Below are 18845 nucleotides of genomic sequence, written 5' to 3' on the forward strand. Positions count from 1 at the left end.
GGCTGGCCTCAAACTCTCAGAGATCTGCCTATCCCTGCCTTCTGAGTGATAGGACTAAAGGTGTGCACCACCACGCCCAGCCTGCTTTCTGCTAAATGTTATACTGGTCTTGCTCAGGTATGGCTATGGGTCTCCATCAGGCTCACTAGGATTGGACCTAATTTGGAGCCTGGAACTCTACCCATCTGATAAGGACAACTCACTCCCACAGATCTTCCCAGCTGTCCCCAGGGCCTCTATGGCAGACATGAAGTCCTGTTTGACAGATGTAGAAAGTGAGGCAGAGCAAGAAAGATGCCTCCCCAGAGCAGAGACAGTGAGCTCAGAGCCCGGCCTACTCCTCCCCAGCTGACCAAACCTTCTCACGCTGGAGTCTCTGAAGGTCTTCCTCATGGGCTGCCTGTTGCTCCCGCAGAGAAGCCTGTGCCTCCCGCTCAGCCTGCACCAGCTTCTGGGTCATCAGCTCCTTGTCCAAGGCTGCTTTCTCTTCGGCGGCTGTGACCTGCTGCCGCAGGCCTGCCAGCTCCCCTGCACAAGAGGGATGGCAGGAAGACAGGGCTAAGTCACAATCTCCCTCTGGGACAACAGACCTGGGCCAGAGGAGCCACGTGGGCAAAATCTGAGGGAAGAGAGCTTGCCTGGCACCTACACTGAGTTTCTTAGACAAGTGGCTCACCCCCTCTGGATGCCAGTTTCCCACATGGGCTCACCGGCTCTGTTCCCCGCATGTACAAGGGATAAAATGCCTGATGAGCAGTGCTAGATGGAGGGGAAGGGTATCAAAAGTGCAGTGACACCCATGGGTCAAGCAGCTGTGAGCACTCCATCCATCCCTGCACGTCACAAATGATGTGCCCTGTTAGTTTAACCTCATCCTGTCAGAGAGGAGGCTCCAGCACCAGCAGCACTCAAAGGAGTGTCTCCATCAGTGACAACAGCAGCCCTCACTGAATGCAAAGAGGGAGGTGTGTCCCACCTGATCAGGAAGGGCACTGCCCAGGTGGGAAGCCCAGCAGCACTGCCCTCCCTGGGCCTGTCTGACTCAGGAAAGTCAATTTCCATGAGCCAAGCAGGAGCTTAGCTGGCTGAGCTTTACCTTTGCTGAGCTGGAAGGATTGAGAGTGGGGAGCATGTGGGGACCTTGGGCTGGGACCTTGAGGCTGATTCATAGAAGCAGCTGATGGTTCTAGAGGGACCTTAGAACTCTCCAGCCTCCCTGATGACGAAGAAACAGCAGCCACAGTTGGCTGAGTCAGGCACTTTGCCAAGGCCTTCACGAGCTCCTTCACCTCATCCTGGTAACAGCTCAGGACAGAAAGCCAGGTCTGCCACACACCTCACCTGGAACTCCTAACCTCTTCGAGACTCCAGTACCCACAGCTGAAGTCTAGTATGGAGCCCGGGTGTTCCCCAGATCCTCATACCAGTCAGGGTTTCTTTGGCCAGCAGCAGGGCTTGACTGTCAGCTTCTAACTGCTCCCGGCGGGCCTCGAGCTGAGCTAGCTGCCTCTGCACGTCAAACAAGCTGCTCTCCAGGGTTTCCTTCTCCAAGCTGTAACACACAGTCCCTGAGGCCTTGGGACTCAGCCTCTCCCCGCCCTAGGACTGTGGGTCTCACTCAGGGTGTGGCCAGTGTGGGCCAAATGCCAGCCTACCTGTCCAGCTAGAACCAAGTTCCCCGAGGAAAACTGTACCTGAGCTAGACTGAGTTGGTAAGCGTGGCTCCTAAGTAACTAACTGCTCCTCTGGGTTAACCCCAGGGCGTGGCTGGTCAGGAGGTGGCCCCAGGGATGCTCCCTGCCAGGAGTTGGGCAAAGCCCTTACCGTAGGCGAATGGCCTCCTCCGACAGGGTCCGGCCCTCACGCTCTGCTGCTGCTAGCTGTACAGCCAGGCCAGCCCGCTCCTTGGCCAGTGCCTCCTTCTCCCGGGCTGTGCGCTCCAGTGCCTCCACCTGCCGCTGTGAGTCCCGCAGGGCCTGCTCCAGCTCCTGGTCCCGTCCATTCAGCTGCCGGGAGAGCTGGCCAACCCAGGGATTGTGAGCAGAAGCCCTGGCTGCTTCACTATGCAGTACTTTAATGTGGGGGTCTAGTCCAGCCCTGGCCTGGCAGCAAGAGGCTAAGAGTTAAAGCTCTATACTGGTGTGCTGTATGTGCCCAGGCAAACCCTAGCCTTTTCTACACCTGCAAATGCACACATATGAAAAAACACAGGCCCGAGTCACCCACTGCGCCCTGCACCCAAAACTTTCTGAGAAGCTGAACACAGCTATGCAGGCTGCAGGGAGGAGCCGGAGCTGCACCTTCTTCACAGGAACCCTGGACCCCAGGACACAGGCTGCATCACAGACCCTGGAGCCCTGGAACCCTAAGCTGCCTTCCAGCGGTGCGGCTTCAGTTCCCCGGATCTCTGCTTTCTTCACATGATAAATCGTCATCAAGGCTAGCTCAGAGCCAGCACATCCTCTAAGTGACAGACGGGATGGCAGAAGCATGCAGGGTAGGGCAGTTTGTTCAAGGCCCTCAGCTAGAAGAGGTGAAGTGCATATGAACGCAGAGGCAAGCGCCTGAGCCTGGGGCTTATCCTGGACTAGCATGTGAGTGGCCAGGAGCCCCTACCCACACAGCTGCACGGGAGCTCAGCCCACCTGGGCCAACTGCTCCTGCAGATGACTCCGTTCACTGCGTAATGCAAGGAGCTGCTGCTCCAGTGCCTCCCGGGCCTGCTCAGCTGCACACAAGGAGCCCTCCAGACCCTGGCGCTCCACCTCCTGCTCCAGCCTCAGCTGCTCCAGCCGTTCCTGCTCCTCCAGAGCAAATGTAGTGGCATGCTCTGCCTGCTGCTGTCGGTCCAGGAGTGCCGCTTTTTCTTCCTCTAGCTGCAGGATATGGATAAAGGTCTGGGGAAGCAAGGGGACCCTCCCAGGACCAGGGATGCCCCCTCCAATCCCACCAATGGTCACAGCCAGTCCAGGGGAGGCTCCCTAAGTTGAAGGAAGAATGTCCATGGTGCGGAGAACAAAGGATCAAAATAGAGCAGGGCCACCTGGGCATCCTTCTATAATGTACAAAACAGAGGCAAAGAAAGACAGACTGGATGAGAGGTGGACAGCAGGACAGACAGGGTAGGGTGTGGAAGCCCCAGCATGCCTCTGTGGTATCTCCCTGGTGGAGGGGACATGTGGCTGGTGCAGAGTATACCTGGGCCATGAGGCGGTTTAACTCCAGCTTGTCCTGGGCGAGACTCTCATTGAGGGCACTCATTTTGGACAGGGAGTCTCGAAGGGAAGCCTCCTCTACCCTCAGCTTGGTCAGGGAGAGCTCTAGCTGCGCACGGCCAGCCTCGGTCTGCAGTGGGGACAGGGAAGCAGGGTCGGGGCCAAAGAAAAAGGGTTGATGGGAGTCAGGCAATCCCATCAAAGATGGCCACAGACTGGGAGGCTATCTGAAAGAAAGGACTAAGAGGCAGAGCCAGGGGTCAGAGAAGTCTCCAAACGCAGCTTAGAAGGCCATCATGTAGAGCCTAGGTCGCCAGAAGTGGGACAAGCACCTTCAGAGGACTCTCAAGACAATGGCCCCAACTTCCTCAGTCCCAGGACCCATCTCCACACAAAGGACCAAGGGACCCTGAGCTTCAAGCTCTAGTCCAAGGAGCTCCTGAAGAAGCAGGGATCTGTGGACTGGGTCAAAAGTCAGCCTGTGGGGCTAGGAGATGGCTCAGTGGGTAAAATTCTTGCTGCTCAAGTATATAAGATCATGAGTTCAAATCCCCAGAATCCATGTACAAGCTGTATGCAGAAGTTAACAAGTAAAATCCCAGCATTCCTACAGCAAATGGGGGACAGACAGAAGAGTCCTCCGAAGGTCAAGATCCAGCTAGTGTAGTATACACAGCAGGAAACAATGATGGACCATAAATACGGTGGAAGGCATGGATGGACATCAAGGCTGTCTTGTCCTCCAGACAATTGTCAAAGCACACACTTGTGCTCCAACACACACACACACACACACATACACACACACACACACACACACATGAGGGACTGGGGTTTTATTTAACAAATAAAAAAATAAATAAAAATAAAAAGTGAGCTGGGTGGTGGTGGTGCACGCACGCCTTTAATTCCAGCACTTGGGAGGCAGAGGCAGGTGGATCTCTGTGAGTTCAAGGCCAACCTGGTCTACAAAGAGAGTTCCAGGATAGCCAGGGCAACACAGAGAAACCCTGTCTTAAAAAAACCAAAAAAATTAAAAATAAATAAATAGACAATAAAGTAAAAAGTCAGTTTGTATCCAGAGGAAGAGGGCAGTGACATGCTCAGACAGTAGCCCGAGTACGGTCAGCCTGTAGCCAGTGGAAGAGCCATGAGTTGTGCAGCTGACAGGACTCACCTTGGTCAGTGCCTCGGCCACCTCTGCCTTCTCTGCCTGTAGCACATCCCTCTGAAGTATGGCACAGCTCAGTGCCTCTCGCACCTCCACCAGCTCCTTAGCCAGTCCTGAGCGCTTCACTTCCAACTGCTCCAGCTGCCTGTGGCTGTGGGACAGAGGGCTGTTGTGGCATATTCCTTTACACTGTGATTGGTTTAATAAGAAGCTAAATGGCCAATAGCTAGGCAGGAGGTATAGCAGGGACTTCTGGACAGAGAGAGCTCTGGGAAGAAGAAAGGCAGAGTTGGCAATCAGGTGCAGAAAAACCAGGATGGGCATAATGGAGATGAGGTAATAAGCGTGTGGAAGAATGTAGATTTAAAAAATGGATCAATTTAAGTTATAAGAGCTAGTTAGAAACAAGCCTAAGCTAAGGCCGAGCCTTCATAATTAATATTAAGTCTCTGTGTCATTTTTTAAAATGATTTTATGTGTATTGGTGTTTTGCCTACATGTATGTCTGTATGAGGGTGTCAGAATCCCTGGAAGTAGAGTTACAGACAGTTTTGAGCTGCCATGTTGGTGCTGGGAATTGAACCCAGGTCCTCTGGAAGAACAGCTAACTGCTGAGCCTTCTCTCTAGCCCCTCCATGAGCTGGTGACCCAAAAAGAAAAGTCTGTCTACATATGGCACCCAACATCTAGCCTCATATATCCACATAAGGCCTGAGAAACCTAAAAAAAAAGTTTGGAAAACTGAGTCAAATGTGGTTCCTGGTGTAGCTTCCTGGTGACCAAAATCGCTTGGGTAGGCTCAGTGTATAGAAACTGCCTGAGGGCTGGAGCCAGCCTCTAGTGCCATGCACCAGCGCCAGCACCACGCGATAAGCTAAGCTGGTGACTGACACAGCAGTTTAAGATTTATCTTACACCATCAGAAAACACTGCAGATGCTTAGTAAGGCCAGGTCCAGACACAGAAAACCTCTAAAAAGATATAATGTGTTTTAAAATGTGCTTAGTTGCTGAAGAAAGAAAAGAAAATGGGTATAGACAGTCATAGAAAAAAATAGTTTATAATTAATAAAGTCTTTAAAAAGAGTAATGGGGTTGGGGATTTAGCTCAGTGGTAGAGTGCTTGCCTAGCAAAGCGCAAGGCCCTGGGTTCAGTCCTTAGCTCTGGCAAAAAAAAAAAAAAATAAATAAATAAATAAATAAATAAATAAATAAATAAATAAATGAAAATAATAACATAAAAAATAAGACACATAAGGATGGAAATATTATAACACAGGGGGTTTGGACTTTATATGGTGCTTTGTAATTTTGAATTTTTTGAATGCTGATGAACAGAGAATGACAGCAGCTGAGAGGCACTGGATTATGGAAAGGACTGCTGAATTAAACCAGCTGAGATACTTTAGGAATGCCTTAACTTTAAAAAGGAAGCCAGAAAATGTATTGCTTTGGGGAAGAGGTTATGTTTTTGTTTCCTCATGGTTAAAGAGGCACAGTCAGGTTTGATCAGGGAAGACCCCCTGAAAATCCTGGCTATAGACATAAAGAAAGAAACCTAGAAAAACTACAAAACAGATGACATATATTCCACCCCCCCCCCCCCCCCACCCCCACCCCCCGGAGCTGAGGACCGAACCCAGGGCCTTGTGCTTGCTAGGCAAGCGCTGTACCACTGAGCTAAATCCCCAACCCCGGGATGACATACATTTTATCTGCTCAAACATAAAATAAAAAAAGTCATCTTTTGTATACAATGCCCAGTCATAGTTGTGTTAATAAAGATATGTATGTTTCCTTTGAAAGTTCATGTATTTTCAGAGCAAGGGGACCAGACACCAGTGAAAATGGGTGGCTCAGGTGATTCCAGCCTCTCAGAGCACCTCTGTTGCAGTTTCCTCAGAATTCTACATCCAGAACAACTTCAAGGCTGCTGACTGAGATGGTCCAGTCTCAGAGACTACTCCAGCCACAACTACAGATAAGCCCTACATTTTCCCATCACACCAAAACCGGACAACAGCTAACTCTCTCAGGATTGACCATTATCTTGGTTTTCTCAGGGTCCCCTAAAGATGTTGTTGCCCCCAGACAACAGGAAGCAGTCTAGAGAATATGATGCCCACAGTCCCAAGAGGTGCAATGGAAAGAGCCTAGGTAAGCAGGGACCCACCTGCGCTCCAGTTCTCTTCGGGCCCGGGCGCCCTCCTGCACCGAGTCCTCTTGCTCATCCTCCAACTGTGTGTGCTGACGCCTCAGCTCCTCCTGGGCAGCCTGCAGCTTTTCCAGCTCCTGGCGCAGCTCCTCAGCCTGCTGCTGGGTCACCTGCAGGCTGTGGGCCAGGCTGCCCTTCTCCCTATGGGACAAGCAAGGAGAAAGGAGGGCTTTTCTGAGGCTGCTCTCCACCAGGGAAGGTGGTTGGACTGACTCCTCTGACCACATCCTCTGTCCTCCAGGACACTGCCTCCAGGAAGCCTTCCCTGGTGCTTCTCACAGCTAACTCATCTCACTCACATCACCTGGCACTGAGAATGGCTTTCCTCCCAAGTTTGCATCCCTATAGACCCAGAGGAATTGGAGAAGATACTGGTGTCGCCTGCAAGTACCCCAGCAGGGGGACAGGCCAGAGCCAGGCTCCTAGGACACACAGGCATCTTGGATGCCAGTTCTAAGCTGTATGGCCAGCGTCATCTATCACCCTCAATCCTGGCAAGCTGGACAGAGCTGGCTCTGTCTGGATCCCAGAGCTTCACACAGCACAGAGCAGCAGCATGTGCCAGTGTGCCAGGGAGTTGCCACCTTCCCCAGCTCCAGTGGTCCAGTGCAGAGGCTGGGGCTCCCTTGTCAGCCAGGGTTTGGAGATCAGGCTAAGGGCTGCCCACCTCTTTATTACAGGGTGGCCACCTCCAAATATACTAAATACCAAGGTGAAAAACAGCTTGTGGCATGATATTAAGACAGCAGAATGCAAAATGGGTTTCTCACCAAGGACACAACCTTTAAAAGACCCAGTTCCCTCCCACACAAGGAAATCAAAGGCTTGGTCCCAGCTGAGCCACACTGCCACTTCATCCACACTCAGAGCGTGAATCTGGGGTGTCTTTTTCCAGCTGATGACAGCTCTGACAGAGTCACATAAACCTGAGATAACATGGGCACAGCAGTGCCACACAGCCTGGAACACAGTGGGTATACAAATGCACACATGCACACCTACTGTGCTTCCATACTGCCAGGTCTATGGAAGGCAAAACCAGAACTCCACCAGGGTTTTTGTTTGTTTGTTTTTTGTTCTTTCTCTCTCTCTCTCTCTGTGTGTGTGATGGCATATGAGTGAAAATCAAGGATAACACTCCTCTTGAGCACAAGCTGCTCTTGTAGGACTAGCTCATCTCTCAGCATCCACCCAGGGTGGCTCACAGTCACCTCAAACCTCAGATCCACAGGGATCTAGCTGACAGCTCTGCTTCTAGGAGTGCACATATCCACATCATCATCATCATCATCACCTTCTTCTTCTTCTTTTAAACTGTCTCTACCAGGGCTGGGCATAGTGGTGCACACCTTTAGTCCCAGCATTAGGGAGGCAGAGGCAGGCGGATCTCCGGCAGTGCAAGCCCAACCTGGTCTATATAGGGAGTTCCAGGCCAGCCAGGGCTACATAGTGAGACCCTGTCTCAAAAACAAATAAGTCCCTAAGAAAAGAAGGAACTAGTAGCTCACATCCGAAATCCAGCACTTAAGAGGACTGCCCCCAGTTTGAGGTCAGCCCAGGTTATATAGCAGTTCTAAGCCAGCCAGGGCTACAAAGCAAGGCTCTGTCTCAAAAAAAATAATAAAACTCAGACAAATAGTAACAAACAAAAAGCTGTCTCTAGTTTGGCTGGGATGTAGCTCAGTGATAGAGTACTTCCCTGGCATGCACCAGGCTTCGGTTCAATTCCCAGCAGGAAGCAACCAACCAACAGGAAACAGTTCAGAACAGCACTTGACAGCGAAATTCTAGAATGTTCCATAGTCACATTTGGCAATGAAGGCACTTGCAATGTGGCTACGGTAACAAGAACTGTTTTTACTTCCTTGAAAACTGTCAATTTTTTTCACCTGGATGGTAGGGACCCTCCGGCTGAAAGGCCTGGCTGGCTAGGCCCAAGGCCTCCTGCTGACCCGTAGGCCTCGCACCTGCTCAGGAGCTCGTTGGCACTGCGCAGGCGCTGGGCCTCACGCAGCGCATCCTCTTGGGCCCGGGCTGTGACCGCTGTCTGGTCCTGCAGGCGCTGCAGCTGCTCCTCTAGGCCGCGCCGCTCACTCTCGCTGTCACTGAGCTGCTTGCGCACAGTGCCCAGCAGGTCTTGGCTGGCTTCGTAGCGCCCACGCATGTCCTGGAGTATGGGGGTGACGGGGTCTGGAAGAGCCCACTCACTCTCTCCCAACAACTCCATAGCATTGGACATGCCTAAGGCAGCGGAGGGCACCCCTCCACTCCTGTGTCCTCACCTCCCTGCCAACCCGGCAACTCCAACTAGCGCCCCCAGGGTCCGGTATGGAAAACCGCCCAGGAACACCGGCCCCTAGATGCTGACTCCACCCACCGAGAGCCCAGGCCCCGCCCCCTCGCTCCCTCCCAGCAACCCTGGTTCCCAAGCTCCCTTTGTCCTAGGCTCAGATTCTTCCTCCCAGACTTGTGTTAGGGTCCTGGCCCCAAGCTTTATCTCCTTTTCTGAGGGCTCCAGTCCCTTTTCTGAGGCGCTCCCAACCATCCAGGCACTCCGGGCTCAGATTCTATCTGTAACTCTCGATCAGCAGCCGTTTTTTTTTCAGGGCCCCAGTCCCGCCCCCAGGGTCCCTGGTTGCGGGATGCTTAGGACCGTTAATACCTGGACCTGCAGCTGGCGCTTGTGCAGGGCGGAGTGGATCAGCGTGAGCGTGGAGGAGTCGGAGCAGGCTGGGGACAGGCCTCGGCGCGGAGAACGACCTCGACCCGGAGAGGAGTGCCGTGGTGGGGTCGGGGTCCGCGGCCCAGAGAGGCCCCGCAGGCTGCCATCAGAGGTGTCCCCAGTGCGCCCGGAGCTGCTGAGCTGGACACCACTCTCTGTGTCCGATAGGGCAGCCTTGGGGGGAAGGAGAAAAGGGGAGTCGGGGTTAGCTGGTCACAGGCATAAGCGAGGCAACTTGACACTTCCCACATGCCCCTTCTCCCAAGAAGCCTTCCTGAGTCCATCTCTGGCAGAATGTAGGCCTCCAGGAAAGGCCTACCATTCACTGTCCTTCACTGTCCTCGCAGCCTCATAGGGGTTCCATGGGGCAAGGCTGGGTGAGCCAGCAGAGGTTCACAGCAGACAGCAGACAGCAGCCACAGTGCATAGGCCCCACCCACTTCTAGTTCATCCCAAGGCTCCCAAGGGTGTGGCAGAGGCTCAGAACTGTTTGGCCAGCCCTGTGTGGGCTGTAACCATACCTGTGCTAGGTCCCTCAGCATCTGCTGCAGCCCCTCTCCATCCTCAGAGTCCAGAGCTGCCTGCTCCTGGAGCCGCAGAGACTCCTAGTGACAAGAAAGGTTGGTCACAGTCCTGCCAAAGTATGAAGTCACTTCTTCCTTCCCTCTGCAGTGGCATTTATGGCTATACCCACAGGCCAGCTGCCCTCACCGAACACATGAAGCCCAGAAAAGTACAGTGCCCTGTTCCAGTCACATGACCTAGTGAAGAAGAACCCAAGCCCTGCCCCAAAAGGAGGTGTAGAGCCCAGGCAGTGCCCTGGAGGTATGTATCTGGGGGGAGGCAGTGGCGGTCCCCTGGGAGCTCAAGAGGGGGTCCAAGTCCTGACTCCCCATACTGGATTGGAGACCCTGGGCTTTGGTTTCCTCAGCCGTGTAATGGCCTGCTGCAGGGGGGTGGGAGGGCACAGAGGAGGTGAATGTCACTGTGGAAAGCCTGACATGCACTGTGAGGACAGCACCCACCCTGGGTGGCACATTCAACACAGCCCAGGCAGCCTGGCCCTCAGCCAGTAGCCATGGATTTGGCCGGTGCCACATCATGTTGCCACATCTCACCAGGGCCTCCAACTTGTCAGAAAGGGTCCTGTTGACCTGATCCTTCTCTGTGTTCTGGTTCTGAAGGTGCTCCACGGACAGGGCCAGCTCTGTCACTCTGAAGGAAGGAGCAAAGAGGTGAATGGGGGGCTGCCTCCACTTCTCAATCCAGCATATGTCCTCTGTGTTTCCCAAAACTGAACAAGGACCCTAGGATCCACCTCCCCAGGTATGGGACCTGGAGTAAGTCACTCATCACCTGAGGGCCTCTGATTTCTCAGCTGCAAAATGGGAGTGAGGTTACTGCTGGCTGAGTCTCATGACAGAGCAGTGGGGGCTCACCCGGGAGGCAGGAGTTGAGGTCATACATGTCATTAGAGGTTGAACTGCCTGCAGTACGTCTAGACCCCAGTCCTCTGAACCTCAAACCCGGTGCCTGGGGAAGGGCCCAGCCCTGGTGTACACACTCCCCTCTGAGTCCCCAGGTGACCCCTCTGCAGGGGAGTTGGCCACAGATGGGCCTGCTGCCACCCACCTGGCACTAAGGTCAGCCTTGTCCAGGTCACTCTGCACCTGCAGCTGGGCCAGGTCCTTCTCCCGGAGCAGCTTGGCCCGTAGCTGCTCCTCTAGCTGGGCCTGCAGCAGTGTTTGCTTCTCCAGAGCCGCCTCAGCCCGGCTCTCAGCCCGCTGCAGGCTGGCACTCAGTTCCAGGCCCACCTCCTGGACAGCCCGGGATGTCTGGACTAGCTCCCCTCCCAGCTGCAGTAGGTCTCTGAGAGAAAGCAGAATACGGGGGTATAGGGGTACTCCCTAAGTAAAAATCAAAACTACACTGTAACATTATCTGTCACTATCAGATTATGGAAATAAAATCACATTATGCCCAACATGGGTGAGGCTGTGGAGAAACTGGCTGTCCCCTATACCGCTGATGAAGGACAAGTGGGCAGAGCCACAGGGGAGGGCAATTAGGAAAATCCCTGAAAGGTATGAACACCTGGGCCCTTTGCATCTAAGAATGCATCTTCAGATAGGCTCAGCACAAGGCGGTCACAGATGACAACGGTAGCATAGCATGTGTGGCAATCCTGGAGATACCAAAACATCCATGAAAAGGAAATAAATGGTCCAGTCAGTGGATCCTACAGCCAAGAAAAACCAATGGGGAAGCTACTCCTGATGTGTGCACCTCCCAGGAAAATGATCACATGAGGAAGGATTCTTCAAGAACAGCAAAGTTAGCTGAGCAGTGGTGGTGCACACCTTTAATCCCAGCACCCAGGAGATCAAGGCAGGCAGATCTCTGTGAGTTCAAGACCAGCCTGGTTTACAGAGTGAGTTCCATGAAAGACAGGGATGTACAGAGAAACCCTGTCTTGAACAGCAATAACAAAAACAACAACAACAAAAAACAGCAAAGTTGAGTCAGATGGAAGTACAAAGTTCTCAGGAGACCAAAGTAAGATAGTATCCAGGCTGAGATCTCATCTCCAAAAACAGGTATTAGGGACTGAAATGGCTTAGGGATAAAGGTGCCTGCTGCAAAGCCTGATGACCTGGGTTTGATCTTGATGACCTACATGGTGGAAGGAGAGAGCTGACTCCCCAAAAGTTGTTCTTGGCTACCACACATGTACATACACACACACACACACACACACACACACACACACACACACACACACACACACACTGTAAAAGCAAAATGAAGAAGAAGCAAAGATAAGATTTATACACAAGAGTATATGCCAAAAGACTCTGCCTCCTGAGACTAAAGGTCTGTGCTGCCGCCGCTACCGCGCCCCCCCCACCACACCACCACCACCACTCGGCCAGTGGTACATGCCTTTAATCACAGAATTTGGGAGGTGGAGGCAGAAGGATTCTCTGTGAGTGTGAGACGAGCCTAGTCTACAGTTCAAGCTCAAGGTGACACAAGGCTATACAATGAGATCCTTTCTCAAATTAAAAACAAGGCCCACTTTAAAACCCCAATGTACGCTCACTCACTCTGAAGTGCAGTGCTGAGCTTCCAACAGCAGGAGGCAGGGGAGTGCCTCATAGATTCTAGATAACACACAGTAGGTCAAGCATACTATCAAACACTTCCGATGTAGTTTTCAGCCTGGCATTGAGCCAGAAACACCATCACAGGCTGCAGATACCTGCCCCAGGCCCAGAGGCCTCCTGTGGGGGAACACTGCACTGCTGGGGTCCGAGTCTTGCCAAGGAAAAAGCAATCTGCAGCTCTAGCCGTGGATCTGTGCAGGCTCATGCACACAGGCAGGAGGCAGCAAAGGCTAGACTTCAGGAATCCCCAGGACAGCTGGCTGTTCCCTGGACAGGTAAGAGGCTTAAGGGAAGAAAGATGTTGACAGGTGTGGTGTGTGACGCAGACCCATATTCCCAGCACTTGGAAGAAAAGATCCAAGTCCTGGGCTGGGACCATCGCTCTGTAGATTGAGGGCTTGCCTAACAAATGCCAAGTCCTAGGTTCAGTCCCCAGCAACACATAAACTTGGCATGGGGAGTTACACGCCTATAACTCCAGCACACCAATGGAAACAGGACAAAATTCAAAGCCATCATCCTGTACAGTGAGTTCCAGGACAGCCTGGAACACAAACGACTCCAAGAAAGAAAAAAGATTCAAAACTTTAAAAATCTGCTGAGCATGGTAATGCACACCTTTAATCCCAGCATTCAGGAAGCAGAACAGGTGGATCTCTGAACTGGAGACTAGCCAGAGCTACAGAGTGAGATGCTGTCTCAAAAAAAATTTTAATCACATTTTATGAATACCTACAGCTCCTGATTCAAACAAACTGTAAAGACAAAAAGGGAGTCAGGCTTCAAACCCAAACTCAGCTATGTTGCAGAATATTTGTTTACACTGTGTGAAGATGTATCGCTGTAGTTGGTTTAGTAAACAGCTGAATGGCCAATAGCTAGGCAGGAGAGAAAAGGGCAGAAAGGAGCTCGGGATGAATCTAGGCGCGAGAAAGGCACCAGCTAGACACTGAAGAAGTTGGATATACAGTATAGAGGAGAGGCACCTGAGCCACTTAGCAGAATGTAGATTAGAAGAAACAGGTTAAATTAAGAGAGCTAGTGGGACAAGCCTAAGCTAAGGCCGCACTTTCATAATTAATAGTAAGTCTTGTGTCATTATTTGTGAGCTGGCAGGCAGAGGAAAGTCCAACTACACAGACCGCTCTCTGCTGTGTGATCTGAGACGCTCACTCTGCCTCTCTGATCTTTGATGCCTCAGAGGGGCACTGAATGCTAGATTAAATATTGTAGGAGGAGCACAGTCCAGCTGAGCCCCAGCAAAGCTGACTGCCTCTCTTCCTGCAAGCTGCCTCCCCATCCCCAGAGGCAGCCCATGGAAGGGTGCACCCCATGACCCCCGGCAGCCAGGCCTCACCTCTCCGTGCCCATCTTCACCTCACCGACCAGCCGTCGGAGCCCCATGACCTGCCGCCAGAGGAGGAGCAGACGGCTGTGCTCTTTGCTGAAGTAGGTGTTGAAGGACTGTGGAGAGAGACACACAGGGCTCTGGGGACACGGCTGCTTTCCCGCCCCAGTGCCCCGCCAGCTGACCTACGGAAGGGTCTGTGTTTCCCCAATGGACCTGGTTGTCCTCCCAGCCAGCAGGGTGTGACCATGACCATGGACTGGTCACTTAACTGTCTACAGGACACAATGTCAGCACCTCGTCATGAGGAATAGAAGAAACTGAGAACCTGGCCCAGGGCTTACGTATCCAAGGCCAGTTCTCTCTTGATGACCGTGACCACTGTGCTCACATGGTCAGGTTCCCTATCCCTTGCCAGCTTTGATCCAACCCTCTGCAGGGTCCCCCCACTGTCATGCTACCCACTGGCACCCCGCTTACCTCTTCCTCCCGCCTCCATGCTGCCTCCCTCTGTTCCAGCTCCTTGCAGCTGCGGGTCCAGTCACTGGTCACCTTGCGAATGTCCTCGCTCAGAGTCTGGTTGGCTGAGCTTGCCTGGTCCAGCTGCTCTCTCAGCATGGCATTCACCTGGGCCAGGCTGGCACTTCTGGGAGAGCCAGATGGGGGTGGGTGAGCACTTGTTCACTTGTCCAGGAGGCCACCCACTGGCTGTTCCCCACCCTCACCTCTGCTGCTCCTCCTCTAGACGCAGAAGGGCGCTGTCCAGGTCCTGGCTGTGTTCTGTGTCCTAGGCGAGGAAGAGGGGAGTCAGGACAGGCAGGAGGAGGGAGGCCTGTGCCTGCCCCACCTTGGCACCCACCCTCAGGCGCTGCTGCTCCAGCTCAGTGGACTTCTCCAGCAGCTGCTGCTCCAGCTCTGAGCACTGTTTCTTGTACTGCAGAATCTGGCAATGTGCAGGGAGTGGTGTGAGCCCAGGAGTGAGGGCCGAATGAAGCAGAGTGAGGCAGGGGTGGGGTGGGCAGCCCTGACCTTGGCCTGCAGCCGCTGCACTAGCTGGGCTTGCCGCTGCTGGCCCTCCTGGTAGGCCTGCAGCTTGCGTCGGTAGGAAGCCTGCTCCTCCTGCAGCTGCCTCCGCAGCTCCACGCTCTGCCGCACCAGCCCCTTGGGCTCCAGCGCCTCCAGCTCCCCAGTCTCCAGCCGCACAGCCTGCTCCAGCTGCAGGGAGAGTCCTGTGCTTCAAGCAGGCCCAGGCCTCTTCAGGAGACATCAGCCTGGGCTCAGACCCACAATGCCTTGCAAGCTGACAGCACTCCAAGGAGCAGTCACAGGCAGGTAGGCCCAGGATGCAATGCACATGTGTATGATACATGAGCATATAGATGGAGCAGGCATGGACACACAGACAGGGCAATGCACAGGCATACAGAGCATGGCACACAGATAGGACATGCTTGGACATATAGGACAGGTATGGGCTGGTGTGGGCACACAGATGGGACATTCTTGGACACACGGGACAGGCACAGGCACACAATGCCTGGGAATACATGTGGGGTGGGCATGGGCACTCAGATAGGACATGCTTGGGCACACAAGGCAGGCATGGGCTGGTGTGGGCACAAATGGGACATGCTTGAACACACAGGAAAGGCATGGGCACACAGATGGGACATGCTTGGACACACAGGACAGGCACAGGCACACAATGCAAACATGGGAATATATGTGGGGTGGGCATGGGCATGCAGATAGAGCAGGTATGGGCACACAGAAGAGCCAGGCATGTGCAGGTAAGCCTCCACCACATGTCTGCAAACGCATGCCCTGGAGGCAGACTGCAGAAGTACCAGTCTGCTGCATGCATTCTCTGCCACTCCTTCAGAACACAGAGTCCACCCCACTATGGTTTATGCCTCAGTCTGCTGCCGTGTCTCCCCACCCCTCTTTCTTCCCCAAGGCAAGCTCTGGAAAGGCTGGATTTGTGTTCCCCTTGGATTTGAACACCTAGGACACTGGCAGTGGGGTGCCCTGGTTCATACTCAGGGAATATTTGAGACCAGTGAACTAACGTGAGTGCATAGTGAATCGACTCAGAACAGAGGTGTCAGTATGCATAAGATCTGAGCTCACAGAGAGCACAGATAATGCACAAAGGCAATCTCCAATGTCCCAGGGTGACACATGAGCTCCCAATAAACACACCTTAAGATATGTATGCACTGCATCTAGCACTGCTTTGCCCCCCTCCCCCACCTCTCCCTCACCTCACAGGACCCTGTCCAGCTTCCTCTACTCCAAGTATTGTGCAGTGTGCCACCCTCAGACCCCATGGGCACACAGAGGAGGCCTTCCACAGCCCTCTCAACCCCCCTGTTCAGGTGCTGGATAGTCCTGGCTACTCTTCCTGGGTACTCTCCCCTCAGCTTCTGGCTGTCAGGGAAGGGGTTGAGGGAGAAAGGACTGAAGATGAACAGATTTGGGGTCATGAGCACACACAGGGGACTGAGGACAGACAATGGATGATGCCCAGCCTAGCTGACTGATAGCAACCCACACTTACTATCCATCTCCCAAGCACCCAGGCTGACTACCAGGACCCTCAAACATACACACAACTGTAGGACCACCAGTCACAAGGAAGCCAACGGGAGGGGAGGCTTTCCTTACCCACACTAACCTAGGGTTCAGGCCAGGTCAGCGGCTCTCCAGGCCTGTGCTAGCCCAGTGTACCTGGTAGACGCTCTGAGAACCTCCCTCAGCAGTGCTGGTGGGTAGGGTGACCTGTGCTGATTGGGATGACACCGACAAGGAGGGTTGAAGAACACAGCACAGGCTGCTAAGGGGGTGGCAAGAGGAACTTTCTGAGTCTGTGGCAAGTGTCCACATAGAGCCCAAGCAAGTAGAGAAGTGGACAAGGTCCACATCTGCCACACAGCCCTGAGATACGTGTGCATCGTGCATCAGTGAGTGTGCCTCAGAGAGTGGGGGCTGGTTAGCCATGTCTCCACATGGGACCCTGCATGCCTTGGACGCACTGGGTGCATGCTGACATTTGGTGTCCCGGCCTTCTCATGATCCAGGATGAGGTGGATATGGACAATAGGGGTGGTGCAGACGTTATGTCCATATGTATGTACCAGGACATGTGCTTGTGTGTGTATGCCAGGGAGGTGTGGCATGATGTAAACTGGGGGTCTGGGGAAGAGAGTCTGGGCTCCTTGGGTCACGGTTAACAGTAATGACTGCACTGTGCATGTGTGAGCGCCTCTGTGGGCTGACAGATGATGGCTCCTGCTGGCTTCTGTCCTTCTGCTGTCTGTGTCCAGCCAGGAGATGCATATAGTGCACTGTGCAGTGGGTTACTGTATGCAGAGTACTGTGACTGTTCACCAGAGTGTTGCTCTGAGCCAGGGCAGGGCTGTGTGGTGTCTGGCTACATGCAGTCTGTGAGTCTGAGTGCATCCACAGGGTGGGTTTGTTTCTGTGTTGTGTTCTAGGTGAGGTCTATTTGTGGCCTGCACTCTGTGTGCTTTGCACATCCGTGTGACCCCAGTGCTACTGGCTTCTGAGGTGGGGAAGGGTTTGGGCCAGTTACTAGGGACTCCACCCGTTTCCCTGGTGCTCAGTGCCAGGTTACTGCAGGCCGTACCTCACTTCTCTCCACAGACTCTGCCCTTTACAAAAGAAGAGCCTTTCAATGTGACTTGCAATTCCAATGGAAAGGAGGCTGCCACAGAATGGATGGAAGTAGTTTGTTGTCTCCTCAGCAACTGCTGCTGCTCTGCTGCCCCATTAAACTCTCTAAGCCCAGGTTGCCATGGACACTGGGGGGACCCAGGGAATCTGTTCCCTAGAGCCAAGGAATAATAATACCACTGCCTCTTGCCCACCTACCTCACCCTATCCCTGTTCCTTGGGGATACTGAGGTACACTATTACTTGGGAGGTGGCCTCTGGAAGACCTGCCTCAGTTTCTCCACAGGACATTCAATGAGCAGAGCATGAATCCTAACTCTTGTCCCACTCCCTATTTCAGGGGGATGTGGGATTTGAAGGATGAGAACAACTTCACTAGCTGCCCCGACCTAGTCCACCATGACAGTGTGGCCACAGGGCACCTGTCACCGGCAGGCACAGGTCAAAGAGAGTATCAGCCAATGTATCAATACAACCACAGCCCTGGACCAGTGGTCCCTGTCCAGCTTCACCACTGACCGTGGGCCCAGCATGCTTTTCTGTATACCTCAGTTTCTCCATCTGTAGTAAGGTGATCACTGGGTTCTTATGCTCTCTGTGGACCCTCCCCCTCCAGGAAAGGCCTTCAAGGTCATTTTCATCCAATTTCTGCCTCCATGTGGGGTCTCACCCAAACTCTCTCAGACACAGAACAATTAAAAGCCCAGGCAATTTATGCCAATATATGAGGGGAAGGTCTAGATGGGAACAGCCCCTCAGCCCTCACTGCAGACCCCCCCAGCAGCCATGTCCCAGAAGAGAAGGGACCTGCCACCCCACACCTCTCTTTCCCTTCCTTGTCAGTCAGGGGCAGTGTGAGCTTCAGTTGCTAAAGTTGGCACCTAAGAAGTAGGCCCCAGGGGACTGGCACTGTGCTCTGGGCCAAGAAGGGTCTAACCAGCAGGAGGCTGATTCTGGCCCATCAACAGTACCAACCCAGGACTCCTGCCACCCTGTCTCTGCACCCCTGCATCTTGGGAGAAATGAATTCTTTAGTGTCCTCAAAGCTAGGGAACTACTAGGGGGTCCCCGCTCTGCTCCTTGGCAAGCCCCAACAAGTCAGGGGCTTGTCTGAGCAGGCAGTACCAGGACATGCTGCACAACCAGAGGGTATAAGAAACACACACAAGACAATACACAGGGCTCCACACACACAGGGCCTCCCATTAGCACACAGTGGACGCTATGGGAGCCAGCAGGCTCTCTGCACACCCCCAAAACAAAGGCAATAGATAGTCCTGGCCTGGGAGCCAGGACACCAGGAGTCTTGTCT

General features: G+C 53.4%; 1 protein-coding gene across 10 annotated transcripts in view; it reads right to left on the minus strand.

Annotated features, from left to right (window-relative positions):
- The window catches only part of Crocc (ciliary rootlet coiled-coil, rootletin), a 46694-nt gene that overhangs the window by 17134 nt on the left and 10715 nt on the right, over positions 1-18845 (minus strand). For 7 of the 10 annotated variants that reach the window (XM_036177607.1, XM_036177610.1, XM_036177602.1 and 4 more), the window contains 17 exons: positions 14867-15052; positions 14697-14780; positions 14563-14624; positions 14318-14483; positions 13847-13953; positions 10955-11191; positions 10441-10537; positions 9844-9927; positions 9263-9496; positions 8568-8767; positions 6559-6741; positions 4393-4537; positions 3199-3345; positions 2646-2876; positions 1825-2018; positions 1425-1552; positions 359-528 (listed from right to left, as the gene is read on the minus strand). In XM_036177607.1, coding sequence (XP_036033500.1) covers positions 359-528; positions 1425-1552; positions 1825-2018; positions 2646-2876; positions 3199-3345; positions 4393-4537; positions 6559-6741; positions 8568-8767; positions 9263-9496; positions 9844-9927; positions 10441-10537; positions 10955-11191; positions 13847-13953; positions 14318-14483; positions 14563-14624; positions 14697-14780; positions 14867-15052 — 2655 coding nt within the window. The remainder of the gene's footprint in view (positions 1-358; positions 529-1424; positions 1553-1824; positions 2019-2645; positions 2877-3198; positions 3346-4392; positions 4538-6558; positions 6742-8567; positions 8768-9262; positions 9497-9843; positions 9928-10440; positions 10538-10954; positions 11192-13846; positions 13954-14317; positions 14484-14562; positions 14625-14696; positions 14781-14866; positions 15053-18845) is intronic. The other 3 variants (XM_036177608.1, XM_036177609.1, XM_036177603.1) reach the window with 2 other exon arrangements.

Source organism: Onychomys torridus, chromosome 2 (genome assembly GCF_903995425.1).
Source record: "Onychomys torridus chromosome 2, mOncTor1.1, whole genome shotgun sequence".
In the NCBI taxonomy this organism is placed as follows: domain Eukaryota; kingdom Metazoa; phylum Chordata; class Mammalia; order Rodentia; family Cricetidae; genus Onychomys; species Onychomys torridus.